The sequence below is a fragment of the Hyaena hyaena genome, unplaced genomic scaffold (assembly GCF_003009895.1).
Source record: "Hyaena hyaena isolate Hyena2069 unplaced genomic scaffold, ASM300989v1 scaffold_15, whole genome shotgun sequence".
Classification (NCBI taxonomy): domain Eukaryota; kingdom Metazoa; phylum Chordata; class Mammalia; order Carnivora; family Hyaenidae; genus Hyaena; species Hyaena hyaena.
Window position 1 is genome coordinate 1812339 of NW_024080647.1, and position 14709 is coordinate 1827047.

General features: G+C 42.0%; 1 protein-coding gene across 2 annotated transcripts in view; it reads right to left on the minus strand.

The window, feature by feature from the left end:
* Positions 1-14709, minus strand: part of MAP2K5 (mitogen-activated protein kinase kinase 5) — a 269836-nt gene that overhangs the window by 44929 nt on the left and 210198 nt on the right. For both annotated transcript variants that reach the window (XM_039220044.1, XM_039220036.1), the window contains one exon: positions 1610-1671. In XM_039220044.1, coding sequence (XP_039075975.1) covers positions 1610-1671 — 62 coding nt within the window. The remainder of the gene's footprint in view (positions 1-1609; positions 1672-14709) is intronic.

Sequence of the window (14709 nt, forward strand, 5' to 3'; positions counted from 1 at the left end):
GATGCCCGACCGTGCCAGCACAAACCCCACATCTTCGGGGCGGGTGATGCCCAAACCAGTGCCCCGGCCGGTTTAGGAATGGCTCGGTTTATGTTTCAATTTCTGCATTTCAAAATGGGGCATTCCCACGATGTGCTTCTGAGTGTTTCTAGGAATTCCACGTAAAGGAAATTAAGAGACATTAATCCACATTTCTGGATAATGGCTCTATATTATCAATGAGCCCGGGACTCCAGTGTTCAGCCAGTATATGTGCTTTTCCAACATGGCATGCTTTGGAAAGAAAATGTCTGCAGGGTAAAAACAGGTTTTAAAAGCTACAGAATATTATATAAGTATTTTAAATAAATAGAAACAGTGTTAATAAAATTTTTAAAGTCGGGGGGGAATCTCTTCCTCACATATTTTTCTATGGAGTATAAACTGTATGAGACATTTTTATTAAGAGGTAACATATTACACTTAGTCAAAAAGGTGATAAAGCTTGACATTTATATTAAGGAATATTTCTTGGTTTCACTTTAGTGTAATCATCAGATGGATCATGGCGGGGGGGTAGGGAAGGGGACAGTGTGCCACCATTTGAGTTTAATAAGGACTCCTGACCGCACCATTTCGTGCCACTGCAGGAATGAAGGGTTCGTTTTCTACCACCAACCAGGGCTCTGAAGGGGTGGTTCTGAAATGGAACTGGGTGAACGAGGGGAAGAAATGTAGAGGCAGTTATGAGTCGGTTCCAGAGTGTCCAGAAGAGTTTCTAGTTAGTTCTGTCTCCTGCTCCGTGGTGGTCACTGCTTTGCTCCCAGTTCCCTTCTCTCTCTGTCTCTGTCTCTCTCTGTGCAGAGGTGAAGGAGAAGGCAGAAGGAGGGCAGCGGAGCGACAGGGCCTATCCAGGCCACACAGGTGCTGCCGAATGGGCAAGAGGCAGATGGAGTAGACCTCGTTCTACCGAGGGGAAAAGGGCGGGAAAAGAACGCTTCCTCAGGTGTAAAATGATGGGGGGACACCCAGAGACTCTGAGGACCCTTTTGACCAAAATCCTGTGGTTCCTCCTGGTTCTTTAATGGTTCAAGCGGGCCTAATGGAACCGTGCTTTCAGGGTCTTCGAAACATCAAAATTCACTGAAATGGGACACCAGTACTCTTGTCTAAAATATAACCAAAGATAAAAGTTATTTACTGAAAATCCGATGAATTAATAAACTATGCTGCTTCCACTAAGTGACAGAGAGTTTTATGGGTAACTTGAGGTTACATTAATAAAAATAAGCTTCATTATGTCTGTTCAAGAGGGGCTATAAAATTGTGTATTTCTTAAAAAAAAAAAAATCGGATGGCAACACTATCTGTGCTTGAAGAAGTAGCCTGATTCTCAGCAGTTTATTAAAACAGGAAAAAGCCTCTAAAGTACATTTACGACCCTTTGTGTAAATAACGTTTACATAATTTAAACAATTTCTTCAGCTTTGCTGCCCCATCTGCCCAAGGCCCCGAAGTCCCTCCCGTCTCCAAAAGGAAGCAGGGAGAGCCATAAGGTCTCACGGAGCCGCAGAGTTAATGGCATGTATCATTTACATTGAGGGCATGGCATGTTTGCAAACGGGCTCACCACTGAGTGATGAAATGTACAAATGGCTCGGAGAACTGTCCAACCGGAAGGACGGGCGAATCCTGGGATGGAGGAAAAACAAGTCACCAAAAGTCACAACAATTCCTTTTCTTCCTTTATATCCACCCCCACCCCCCTGGATATGGAACAGGGATTCACCACCATGTGCAAAGGAAAATAAGGCCTCGTCCAGTTAAAGAGACTGTCTACATCCTCTCCCACATGTTTAGGTAAAAACGCCAAATTTAAAGCCACACACATTTTACGATGGTGAGAAACATGAGAGCAAAGAGGGAGGGGAGGTGAAAAAAGGACAATGATAGCCACAGGGTAGGAAAGAAGGTACGAAAGTGTAAATGAGAAATTAATGATTGTTTAAGTAACACACAAATGGTCTTGTAATTAACAAAGAGCTGTGAAATTATTCTTGTGTTGACCTTTGTTTCTTTTACTGGATTTGCTATTTATTTACACTTTCCCTTTTATTTACATTTATTTGTATATTCGACTGATCTTAACTGTCTGCCGAATCATTTGGGTCAGTTTGCTTTTGTTTTTGTTTCTGTTTTTTATTTATTTTTTATTTTTTTTCTTACTTGAATAGAAAGGTTTACATGGGGGAAGCTGTTCCCTGAAAAGGAATTTTAGCCTTTTTGCCAGTCCAGGAAGACTCATCATAGGAGAAAGCCAGTGAATTAAGGACACAATGAAAAACTCCCACCTTGACCACCAAACAGAACTGGGGTGGAGGTGGGAGTCACTCAAATGAGCAGGAAACAACACAGCAACAAATGACAACCACTGGGTAACACAGGGAGCAAACCCCATTACCATTTGCAAAGGAAGGCTTTAAGAATTTAGGAGTTTTTCCAAGAATGACAGAGAGCGCCACTGTGTTTATAGTGTAACGGCTCAGGATGTAATGAAATTACACTGCAGAGTACTTTAACAGTCATCTCATTAGACCTACAGTTGGAACAAGAGAGCCACATAAAGTAGGCAGCTGCAAATGACTCCATTCCCATCTATTCTCATTTGCTATTAAAAATACCTTTCGGCGGCTTTTTTCCTCTCTGACATCCCTACACAAAGTGCCGTGCAAAGTATGATACATGCACCTATTTAAATTAACAAAGGAATGACTTATTTTAATCTCACTGTGCTTTGGAGTGCTTTGGCCATTTGGATGAGCAATATATCATTACATACAACCTTCCAGCGCTGCAGGCAAGAAACTCAGAGCATGCAGCATTTGGTGGGAGCCAAACAATTTCTCTAGCACACAACTGTGTCAAATGCATGCATGTATTCATTATTGAGAACGAGAGGAAATAGCTTTGATGTAGTGGAAAAAAGAAGATGATAAAAGCACCTCTGCAATATGCGTGTCATTATCAATGGTGGCAGATAGATACAATTGCACAGCCTCCTATGTGATTAGTAAATATACATATAATTGCTGTGGCCAATTATCAGAAAAATGAGATCGGTAATTACAAGACAGAAAATTAACTAGAACTCTTATTAAGGCTTTGTTTCCAATTCAAACAATTGGAAACTGCTAGAAAATACAATTAAATCAAAAGGAAGTGAGGGGTCAGAGCAGCACCCCCCAAAAAAAATCCCAAAGACGTTAAAAGAAGAGGAATGTGAACAAAATATTCTTAGATTTTGCATATCTGTTCTCTTTGAATTTACTCTATTCATCCAGAGCAGGGGAAGGTTGGTTGGTAATCTGAAACTTAAAATTCTCATCAGTAGCGAAAGGCTTCCAAGAAGAAAGGAAAACAAAGGAAAATGGGAGTGAAATAAAATCTTGCCAAGTTCAAAGGATTACATGCAGGCATTACACAGAGACGACATGAAAAACGGGGGGCTGATGAAACGGTCTGCTCAAAAGAAACAAGGCACACAATAACATGACAAGTCTTCGATAAAGGTACTATAAAATGGTCACAGAAGTCCCATCGGTTTGAAGAGCAAAAATAAAACATGATATCAATTTCAGCCTGGCCTGTTTTAGGAAAGCCATATATATCACCATGCCTGCAAGACCGTACAAGGCCCAGTTCAAGAAATGACATTTCACTGTCTCAGAAACTATTAGTAAAAAAATGGTTCAAAGTCTGAGGTACAAAAACTACCTGATCAGAGCTCCCTGATCAGGTAGTTAGTTGCTTCCTCAGTCGTCATTTCTGAAATTCTTCTGTAGGCTGTGTTAAGGGAAGTGTCTGAGTCGTAGTTGATTTAAAATGCGATGTTTAGGAAGATAAAAGCCTACTGCCTTAACGTGGCTGAATATTTACCAAGATGGTTAAAATTCTGGGCTGGTTTTCTACCAAGATCCTGGTATAAAACATGATGCTAATGTGGGCCTCATTTCAAAGTATGATACCAAGAGTAAATTAATGAATTATAGACTAGGCAACTTGATGAAGATGTCATCTTAACATGGATGAGAAACAAGACGAGGAAATGTGACATCTTTGCATGGGTAGTTAATTTTATTTAAGACCTGATATTGTAGCCTGTTAAGTTCCTCATAATATAAAACTAAGGAACACTGGGTGGTACCCATGAATAATTTATTTCACTTGTGAAAATGCCAGCCCAAGTCGACTTTACAAAACCGGAGAGAGTGGATTCTCCTCTCAGGGGTGCCTGGAAAGAATCACTCATCAGAGATGGGGTGGGGGGAGGAAAGGGGGAGGGAGAGCGGTAGGGGAGGGGAATTCTAATCTCACGTGCATAATGCCAGGTAGTTCTTTTCCTTTTAAAAATCCATGTCTCTTGCATACTCAAAGGAGAATTTTCTGAGCTACAGAAGACTGACTGGCGGGGTGGGTGGGGGTGACGGGACGGTCAGAATGCCACACGCAAACATGGGGGTGGGGGGGGGAAGGGGTCCTCTGAGAGCCTCCCCACTCCACAAAAGCACGCAGGCTGTTAACACGCCAAAGGAAAGCAATGAATAGACCTGGGAGTGTTTACCACGCTGGAGGATTTTAAAGTATACTTTTCTCATATTTAAGCGAGTAAAATCAGAAGTTTGTTTAGACCAGCATGTAAAACCTCCAAGAACCTGCCTTTCATGATCTAATTCAAATGTGCGCAAAGCAGGGAGGAAGGCTCAGACTGGAGCTGCCCCAATTTCCCTGCAGCTCCCAGGGAGGGAGCGCCTCCAGTCACTGCTGGGTTAGAGGGAGACTGAGAACCATGGCAGGGGGTTCAGGGATCTAGTAAAGTACTTGCTGCTACTTATCAAAAACGCCCTCTGCCAACTATGGGTTCAGGGAAGATGAACAAGTACATTTCAAAAACATAAACGCGAATTGGAGAAGCAGTTACACTAATAACTCTCAGGACTGGTTGAAACCGACTCTGGATTGTTAATAAAAGTCACTCTTTTTTAGGACCCTGGGTGCCATACTTCACCTTAAGGGCTTTTTTGGGGGGTTAGCTTTTCTGTTGAACTTCTAAGCACAGAGGTACAGAATGAAGCAGCGGACACAACCTTAACCAGAAGCCTTAACCTGAGATTCTAGTCCCAAATCAACTTTAGAGTTCTGCTAGAGGGATGCAGGCTGGATCTTGTTACCAAGCCGGCAACTGTTATATAAAAACAGCTGTCATAAACCATTTCAGTAAGCAATTCTGGTCATCAAGGAGGACAGTCTCCGAGTCTCAGAGGCTTCGGTAGCTACCTGGCCAGCCCCTTTTGCTAAACAACTGGAACACAAGCACGTGGCACGCCAGAGAACAGCGAAGGACAACGGGAAAAAAGTTTGAGTGATGCCTTTGCCTTGTGAATAATGAACAGTTCAGGAAGGTCAACCCATTACAACTGAAACTGTTTAATTATTAATTATGCACAATCTATGAGCGAAAGGACAAGTTCAGAATGTTTAATGTATGCTAACTTCAACTGGACTCTCTCTGGGTATTTTGTTATTAGCACTTGTCAGCAAGGTACTCAGGCATAAAAAAAGGCAAGCAGCAGAAAATCTGAGGGAGTGTGTGTGTGTGTGTACCTGCACACTCAGAGAGTGGGGGAGGGGAGGAGGGAGAGGGAGGTCTGATTCCATTCACTGCTGCTGCCAGTTCACTCGCAGACTGAGTATGCCAATAAGCACACTTTATGGCCTTGAGAGCAGACAGACAGGTTTGATACTTGACATACAGAAAACACACATGAGGCTTTTGGAATCATTTACTTAGAAGAGAGATCATTATTTTACATGCATAGTTTGTTTTTTAATTATGATGTTTCTTGGCTTTGAAAAGATCCACGACAATATTTGTATATACACGTGTGCACACACATACGCATGAGTGCACAGAAAACTGGCAGAATCTGAGGAAATTCAGTGGATTCTATCAATGTCAATTTCCTGGCTGTGGTATTGTACTATAATTATGAGCTGCTACCATTGGGGGAAACCGGATGAAGGGTAAACAGGCTCTCCCCATGTTGTGTCTTACAGTTGCATGTGAATCTAAAATGATGTCCAAATAGAGAGTTTAAAGAGAAAAAGGTAGAGACCTATTTTTAAAAACTCTGATCAGGTCCAGATTCTTGGAGGAGCTTAGCTTTGCGTAAGGGGAAAGGCTGGCATAACTACTCAAATGGAGAGCCCTTAAGGGAACTTTGCTTAGAAAAATAACCTGAGGACTTCATTTTTGCCTTTAACTCACGATTAGCGATGACGATGAAATTTGACAAGGATATGGTCAGGTTTAAGGATATAATTCAAGGATATAATTCAGACACTGATAAGGCAAAGAAATGCAATACTGTATAAAAATGATAGTCTGAGGCGCCTGGGTGGCTCAGCTGGTTAAGTGTCTGACTCTTGATTCGGTTCAGGTCATGATCTCATGGTCCTGAGACAGAGCCCCATGTTGGGCTCCACACTGGGCGAGGAGTTTGCTTAAGATTCTCCCAGTCTCTCTCTCTCTGCCCCTCCCCCACCTGATGTGCGTGCACTCTCTCTCTGAAAAAAAAAGTGACAGTTATTCATTATTTATTTGTGCATTCATTCAATAGTTTTCTTGACCATCTACCACGTCAACGGCTCTGAGCCTGGCTTTGTGGGATGACTGATATTTAATCCATAACCTTAAAGAACTGGTGTATTATTCGGGGGGATAAGATATGCACCCCTAATAAACAGCCTTACAAGGTGGAGGAAATGGCCAAGTAAGGGTTCGGCATTCAGGCTGCACTGGGGGGCACCGAGTTTGGCTGTACGCATGAGCTCATAAAGGAGAGTGACAGGGAACAGAGTATGAGTCTGGACAGCTGTGAGAGACTTGCTTTGCTCTCCTACCTTCTACCTTTCTCATTTCCAGAAAGTATCTGGGGAAGGAAGGGCCCTCGAACATTTTAACCTATGTCTTGTTCCCTTCTCTTTGTGCAAAATGGACAGTCCAAGATTTTATACTTTCTGGCAGTAAGAGAAGGCAAAGAGAAGGGCAGCTTCTCAAAAATCTCAAGGTGTCGGCCAACTGGTGATTTCTAAGGTCAGCTGCGATGTGGTGGCTTAAACCAGCCTGGCAAGTTAAGCAGAATATGGCAAGCCTTCTAACATTCTTTAATAGCCCATTTCTAGACCTCATGGGGTCAAGCCATCAAGCCAATAGGTAGTTAACATCAGAGAATCACCTGGAGTCTGACTGGTATTGAGTTATGCACTAACGTCTAAAAATAATTTTTCTAATTCAAGCCTGATGTTCCTTTGGCTTGGCGCAACAATTTCTGTTCCTACACACTGGGACTCACACTAATGGCCACGGCTCTCCTAGACTGCTCCACTTTTGTCCACAGTGTTGGGGTCAAAGGCCGTCTGTAATTCCAGCGGCTTCACGTCATGCAGAACAGCATTTTGCCTTGTTAGGCCCCAAATTGGTTTTTGACTCTCCACTGTTCACTGCCTTAAAATAGCATTTTCATGAGAATCCATATCTCCTCTTGACTGAAGAAGGAATCCTGGTTTGTTTGGGGGGAAAAAAAAAAAGAAGAAAAAGACACAAAAAACTGTACCCTCACCTTTAAAGATCTGCACAGAATCTAATCTACAAACCAAAAAAACCAATGTGTCCAAAGTGTAATCCAATGGTAGATTTTGGGAAATTAGCTCAGTTTTAATATTTGAAGGTCCTCAGAGTTTGTATCTGTAAGTTGCTTCTACAGCAGACTGTAGCAGGGGTGGGGGGAGGCAGGGAGAAGGCAGTCACACCTCGTCAGAGAGAGAAAGGTGGGAAATGGATGGACAGGTGCTCCCAGTCAGTTAGAGAATGAGGCAGCGCTGTTTAAGATATGAGTGAACCGTAATTACACACTGGGGTTGTACAAAGTCAGTCAATGCTTATAAATTACACTCAGTTTACTTAAAAACATGGCCACTCTGTGAGGAAACAATCAGTATTTTGCCATTATGGGTAGTTTTGATATCACAAGGCAGACACGACTGACTTATCTTTGGGGCGTTATGAGGGACAGCGGCTGGGAATGAGGCTTTAGATTTAGGAAGGCTTACAGAGGGACATCATCAGAAAAGAAAACCTCTGACCACCCCCCCCCCCCCCCCCCCCCCCCCCCCCCCCCCCCCCCCCCCCCCCCCCCCCGCCGGCTGGAGACCAGAAAACCCTCCTTTTACTCATCCCGCCCCACATCAAGCCTTGAGCAGAGAAAGTGAAAGATGATTCAATTTCCACACTGGGTCACCCCATGCTCTGGGTTGCCAGACGTGACAAATTACATGTGTGGGCATTTTGGTGTGAAGTTCTGTCCACTGGGTCTGGGCTGACAGTAGCAGCTCATTTAACTTGTCTCAGAAGGACCCGGAATCAGGGGGCAAAGGCCTGAATTTTTACCACTGAAACACCCACCTGACCTATAAACCCTTAGATCAAGGGAGAACCAGTGTTAGCCAAGTAAACATCACAACCCGATGGCGTATAATAACCACAGAATATAAAGGGACAGGTCTAAAGGAATCTGTCTGTAGGTAACTGAACCTTGAGATTATAAAGATTTTCCTTGTGTTTTTTTCTCGTAAGCATGTTGCAGAAGTTATTGAGATAAAAGAGAAGAGGAAAACACGTCGTCATTAATATCAAAATGAACCCATCATTTACTCTACAACTCTACTCTATAATTTTTGTCTCCTAAAAGACTCATATTTACCTAGAGATTTTCTAAACCTATGGCAGAGATCTTGGGGTTTTATAAATTCCTTGAAAATAGGTAGAGGACTTGAAAGTGGATTAATCTTTTAAACCATACTTACAGTTGCTTTCTCTTCAAAGCTAATAAACATGTTTTTTCTCTTTTTATTTTAGGTCACTTGGTGGTCATAGGCTATAGTGCACAGTAATATTTAGAGGTGTCTCTATGAATAGCACACCCACGTACACACACTTGCACACTAACATCCACACACACCTCCCTTTTCCATGGTGTAGGCAGAACAGCAAAAACATGCTTGTCTCATACCAAAGGGATTTCATTTACAAAAGTAAAACCCGTTATTGTCCTCTCTGTAGCCTCCCAAAGCATTTCTATTGCCTTTCCATAAAACACTGCTGCAAATAATCAAGCATGACCATTGACATCCACAAGATTGAGTTTTAGGAACCATTAAATGAGCTCACCCTCGTGGGAAGCTTCCTGCTCAGGCTGGTCTAAAGGTAATTATTCAGCAATTCCTACCTGTGGTTTTACCTTGTCCCTATATAGTGTTTGAATTTCATATGCTGGTGAGGTCAATTTCTTTTTCCTCAGGAAAAGTCCAGCTACACATGTTTGATCCAGGACTTAAATTATAATGTTAATATACACACTTCACCAGCTTCTATGTACAGAAGTGCTGATTAAAAGCAATTGTAGATTAAAGGTAGATCATAAACTATATGAAACAAAAGCAAAAGACGGAAATCTAAGGGAGAATAATAACTCTTCACGGATTCCAAAATGAAAGGAATGATTCCTCTTTTCATAGGTAAGGGGCTGACAATGAGACATCTGAACTACATCCACACACCATTCAAGGGCAAGAACCTGGCAGGTCCGTGTCCTGAAAAATCAACAAGCCATAACACCATCAAGTCAGACTCCGAGAACTCACTGAAATCCAAAGACCACATCGTCACACTGTATGTCCTCCTGATGTTCACTCGACTGTTAGTTAAAATAATTACCACCATTTGCCACCTGCGCTGCGAGCTACAGATAAGGGGAAAGACGGAACTTCCAGGGGCTGCGCCGTGTAGGAGCGGCGGTGGTAGTTGCTTACGCATTTTGATAAAGAAATTCAAAGGCTGTGTGGGCTGTGACTCAAAGGCTGAAAATTATATGTGAAATTGTGCCATACCTGGTTCCAAACAATAAACTTGGGGAGAAGGGAATTTAAAGCGGGGTAAAGAAGACAGCACATCAGTTTAAAATTAGTCAATATGAGAGGAACAAAGAGAGGGAGATGGGGAGGGAAGAAGGGGGAGGAAGTGAGAAAAAAAAATAGAACTACATACTGTGAAATGAACAAGTTCGGTTAGAATGTTCATCAGGATTTGGAAAATCATAATGCCATCTGCTACTCTGGACCTCAGAACATCAGGGATCTCGTGGGCCCAGACGCTTCCATTTCCAGGAGGAAGGAAGGAACTTAGACTCCCTGGAACGCTGCCTCCGTTCTGGAATGGAGGCAACACCCCAGCCGATCGGTTTGGAATCTCTTTTGAGAATATTTGCACTGTTCACATACGCGTTTTCCCTGGTTTAGGGAAAATGAACGGCAGGCAAAATGATTACAGCAACTCGGCAGTGAGGCGGAGCAGTGCCCCAGCCTGAGCTGCTGGGTAACTGACCCTGGCATCCAACTTGGGCTCAGGGTGTGTAGGACCCATCATGGTGGATTAAATGAGCATTGTCCTACGGCTGGATAAGACTTCACAATAGAGCAACACATGTTAAATGACAGCAGCCAAAATTGGCCCCACCAGGCAACTGCCCATTCACAGAACGCTATTCATACGCTTCCACCACCAAGAAATTAATTCATTAATAATACATCAGGCTTCATGGACAATTCAAAGAAAACCACACAAGGCTACTTGTTCGGTGACTGTCTAAAGATGCAGGATTTTTCCTGGCTAAAAACAAACAAACAAAACCCAAATCTGATTGACTTACTGAAATCTAAATCACATGGATGTTTATGCTAATATTTTGGTTAGTGAAAAAGAAGAAATGGTGAAAGTCTATCCACTGAATTAACTCAGTGCCACTAGGAAATAATAAAAATACAGATCATTTTTTTTCAGCAGTAGCTAATAAAATCTGAGTTGATAAAACTATTTAGAATTTATTTTTTCCCATTTAGGTGACTTTGTATATCCTTCAGACGGTCAGGAAAAATTTTTTGCTTTTAACTTGTTTCTTCTGTTACATTTTTTAAACTCACTTCTTTCTTTCTCCTCCCCCACGACAACTCATAAATATGAATTAAATATAATTATCAATGAACAGAACATTAACTTTTGGATTACTGCTGTGTTTTGGTGGAATGTTAATGTCATTTCTAAAGAAACAGTTATTACCAATAGAAAAAGTAATTACTAAAGGAATCATGGCCTTAATGCTAACCTATTTTCGATCTTCAAACCAGCCAAACTGCATTAATTTAAACACACTGGACTTTTCAAAGGAGGCATTAGATTTCTAAAGGCTGCCGTACATAAAAGAGAAGTATCAGTTTTCAGGGTCCCAATTATATGTTCCCAACACTATGGGACACAGGTCTAGTTAGCAATATCATTGGAGGACAAGACTATTGTGTACCCCCTTCCCCACCTTGTATTAACTTACTAAGTTTCTAATTCCTCAGTCATGGACTCATACAAATTATAACCATCATGGAATTGAATATCAACACCCATTTACTGGAGTGGTCAGAGTGTTAGCACGTGGACAGAAGCTCAGGGCCTGCACAGGACGTCAGAAAGCTCAGGCCAGCAATTCTTGTCTCACTGCAAACCAAGGCCGTTACGTGTTCTAAAGTGAACAGGCTCACCTTTCCTGCTGGCAGCAGGGGGGATTGAGGATGTTCCTTTTACTTTTTCCAACTTCAGAAGCCCAAATTATGGCAAAGCCCCCTCCCTAGGCAAAAGAGTGAATGGATATTATCTCCTCTGGGGTTGGTTAATACCCCTTTTTGAATTCCAGGGAGGTTTTCTTAGGTGACCATTTTCACCCCCACCCGCTGCCCCCAGAGAGCACCTGCTGCGTTCAGAGCCCAGCAGCTCCTCAGTGAACCAGCCCTCAGTGACCTGTTGGGGAATGGGTGATTCTGCATGGATGAATCTTTTTAAGATAATGGAGAGTTTAAGAGTCAACCCTTCTGTACATATACATCTTTCTAAAAGGAGTCAAGCTCCTTCCTGCCAATTTAAACACATATGCAGAACAGAATTCAATTCTTTCTTAAAGACCTGGAGTCATTCTTACAGACAGCGAAACCGAACTGGGTCGCAATAGATCTGTGCCGTTGGGGCATGTCCGCAATGCTTTCTAATTGTTTTCTTTTATAGCTCTTAAAATAACCTCTCCTTTTGATGCCAGAAGGTTCAGCTACCACTTTTCCCTTACGTCCAGGTCAGTTATAGCGTAGTAAATGGAAAGAGCCATACCCTTTGACTGTCACTCAGTTTCCTCACCTGTAAAACGGAGTGCTAAGGGAAAGCACCATGTTTCCTTGGGGGAAACATTCCATAAATCACAGAGGTTAAGGCTAGACTTTAGATAAAGAACCACATGTATTAGTTAAGTGCCTTCTCATCTTATACTCACTTACTTTTTGGATTGTTCTTCTGAAGTCTTGAGAAGACAAGTTATACGTTCTTGTAATTTTGTACACATTTCATTCAACAAATATTCCTAAGTGACCCCTGTACTTTAGGTGCAGCAGTATGAAGACAGAAATGAGTACTTACTGTCCAGGTGATAAAACTACTTATAACTGGGTCCAGAGCAGGAATTAATAGGGTTTGGAATGAGGTGTGCGGTGCCGTCCTATGAAGAGAATGCCGATCATCCTCTTTCCGTGAACATGCCTTTCTCTCTGTGTGACTCATGCCAGGGAGGGCCTAGCTGCCCAAGCTGCATGCTTCATCCCTGACCCCACCTCCCCACTCTCCCCTACATCCAGTTACTCACCAAAGTCTGTTTATCCTGTCTCCTAAATACTCTTCAAACATGCTAAGGCTAATTAAAGCCCTCATGATCTCTGATCAGAACTATAGCTTCCTAAGGGCCCTTCCCAAACCACCTTCCACACCCTGTCAGTGATTTTTCTGAAACACAAATTTGGTTCCGCTGATCCAGTTTAAAGCTTTCAGTATGTGCCGCCCTGCGTCCCCACCCCCAAAATGCCTTTAGGCACAGCGTGCAAAGATACTTTGAAATGTGGCCCTGGTCTCATCTGTTGAAACTCTGCCAAGCACTGCAGCCATGATGAACTCCTGGTAGGGGCTTCCAGTATCTCTGAGCCTAACTCCCCCCCGGCTCTGTGGGGTCCCATTCTCTGTAGAGACCTCTGGTACATTATAATCTTCTCTATCATCAGCCCTCTTGACTTCTTTTCCAGCACCGTGTCCACGCTTGTAGTTCTATAGGTGCAAACATCATTAAAAACCTTATCGTAAATACCCATTGATGTGGGTGGTTAAAAAAAGGGCCAGTGTGCTCCTGAGAGCTCAGGCCATCAAGTCTCCTACAACTTACACTACCGGCAGTTGAAAGTGATCTGTTTAGATATGACTGTTTAACTGGTCTGCTGTCCTGATAAGAGGAGAAAATTTTTAATTGTGGCAACTGCATCCCTAACCCCAATACCTAGCTCCGGGATTAATACAGCTTTATAGGATGACTATTTGGGATATAATCAATGGTTTTCATACTATAATCAATGGAACTGCAAGAATTTTCATGTGGGTGCCAAGGGTGGGTAGAGACAGGGTGGAGATTTAAGCCTGCCCACCCTCTGATCAAACCAGAATGGCTTCTAGTTCCAAAAAAATAAATTGTTTTGTGTGTCACAGAACACCAAGAAAGTAAAAAGACAATCCACAGAATGGGAGAAAACATTTAGACCTTCATATCCAGAATACATAAAGAGCGGTTCAACTCAATAATAAGACAAATAACCCAATTTAAAAATGGAGAATAGGATTGAACAGACCTTTCTCCAAAGAAGATATTCAAAGGGCCAATAAACATATGAAAATATTCCCAGCATCATTAATTACAAGGGAAACACAAATCAGAACCATAATGAGAGACTACTTCACATCTACCAGGAAGACTATATTTAAAAAACAAAACAACAACAAAAAGACACAGAAAACAGCAAGTGCTGCAAGAATGTAGAGAAATTTGAGCCCTCATAAATTGCTGGTGGGAATATAACATAGTGCAGCTGTTGTGAGATATTGTTTGGAAGTTCATCAAAAAGTTAAATAGAATTTTCATATGATCCAGCGATGCCACTTCTAGGTATATATCTAAGAGAGTTGAAAACATATGTCTGCATAAAAACTTGCACACAGATGTTCACAGCATCATTATTCATAGCAGCCAAACAGCAGAAACAGCCCAAATGTTCATCAATTGATAAATAAACAGAACGAGGTATACCCATACAATGGGAAATGATTTGGCCATAAATAGGAATCAAGTACTGATAAATGCTACAGCATGGAAGTACCTTGAAAACATTATATTAAATGAAAGAAACCAAACATACAAAAGCTAGATCTTATATGGTCCAATTTCTATGAAATGTCCACAATAGGAAAAAAACATAGGGCAGAAAGTAGATTAATTAGTGGTTGCCAGAGACTGGAGGGGACAGAAGAATTACGGGTGACTGCTAACAGGTACTGGGTTTCTTTGTGGAGTGATGGAAATGTTCTGGAACTGAGCTGTAAACTTTAAAAGGGTGAAACTTTGTTATGTAATTTATTTCAACAAAAACATTTTCAAAGAAAAAAATAAGAAATGCGTTTCTCTATTATGGAGTCAGTACTTAGCTGCTGCGTTA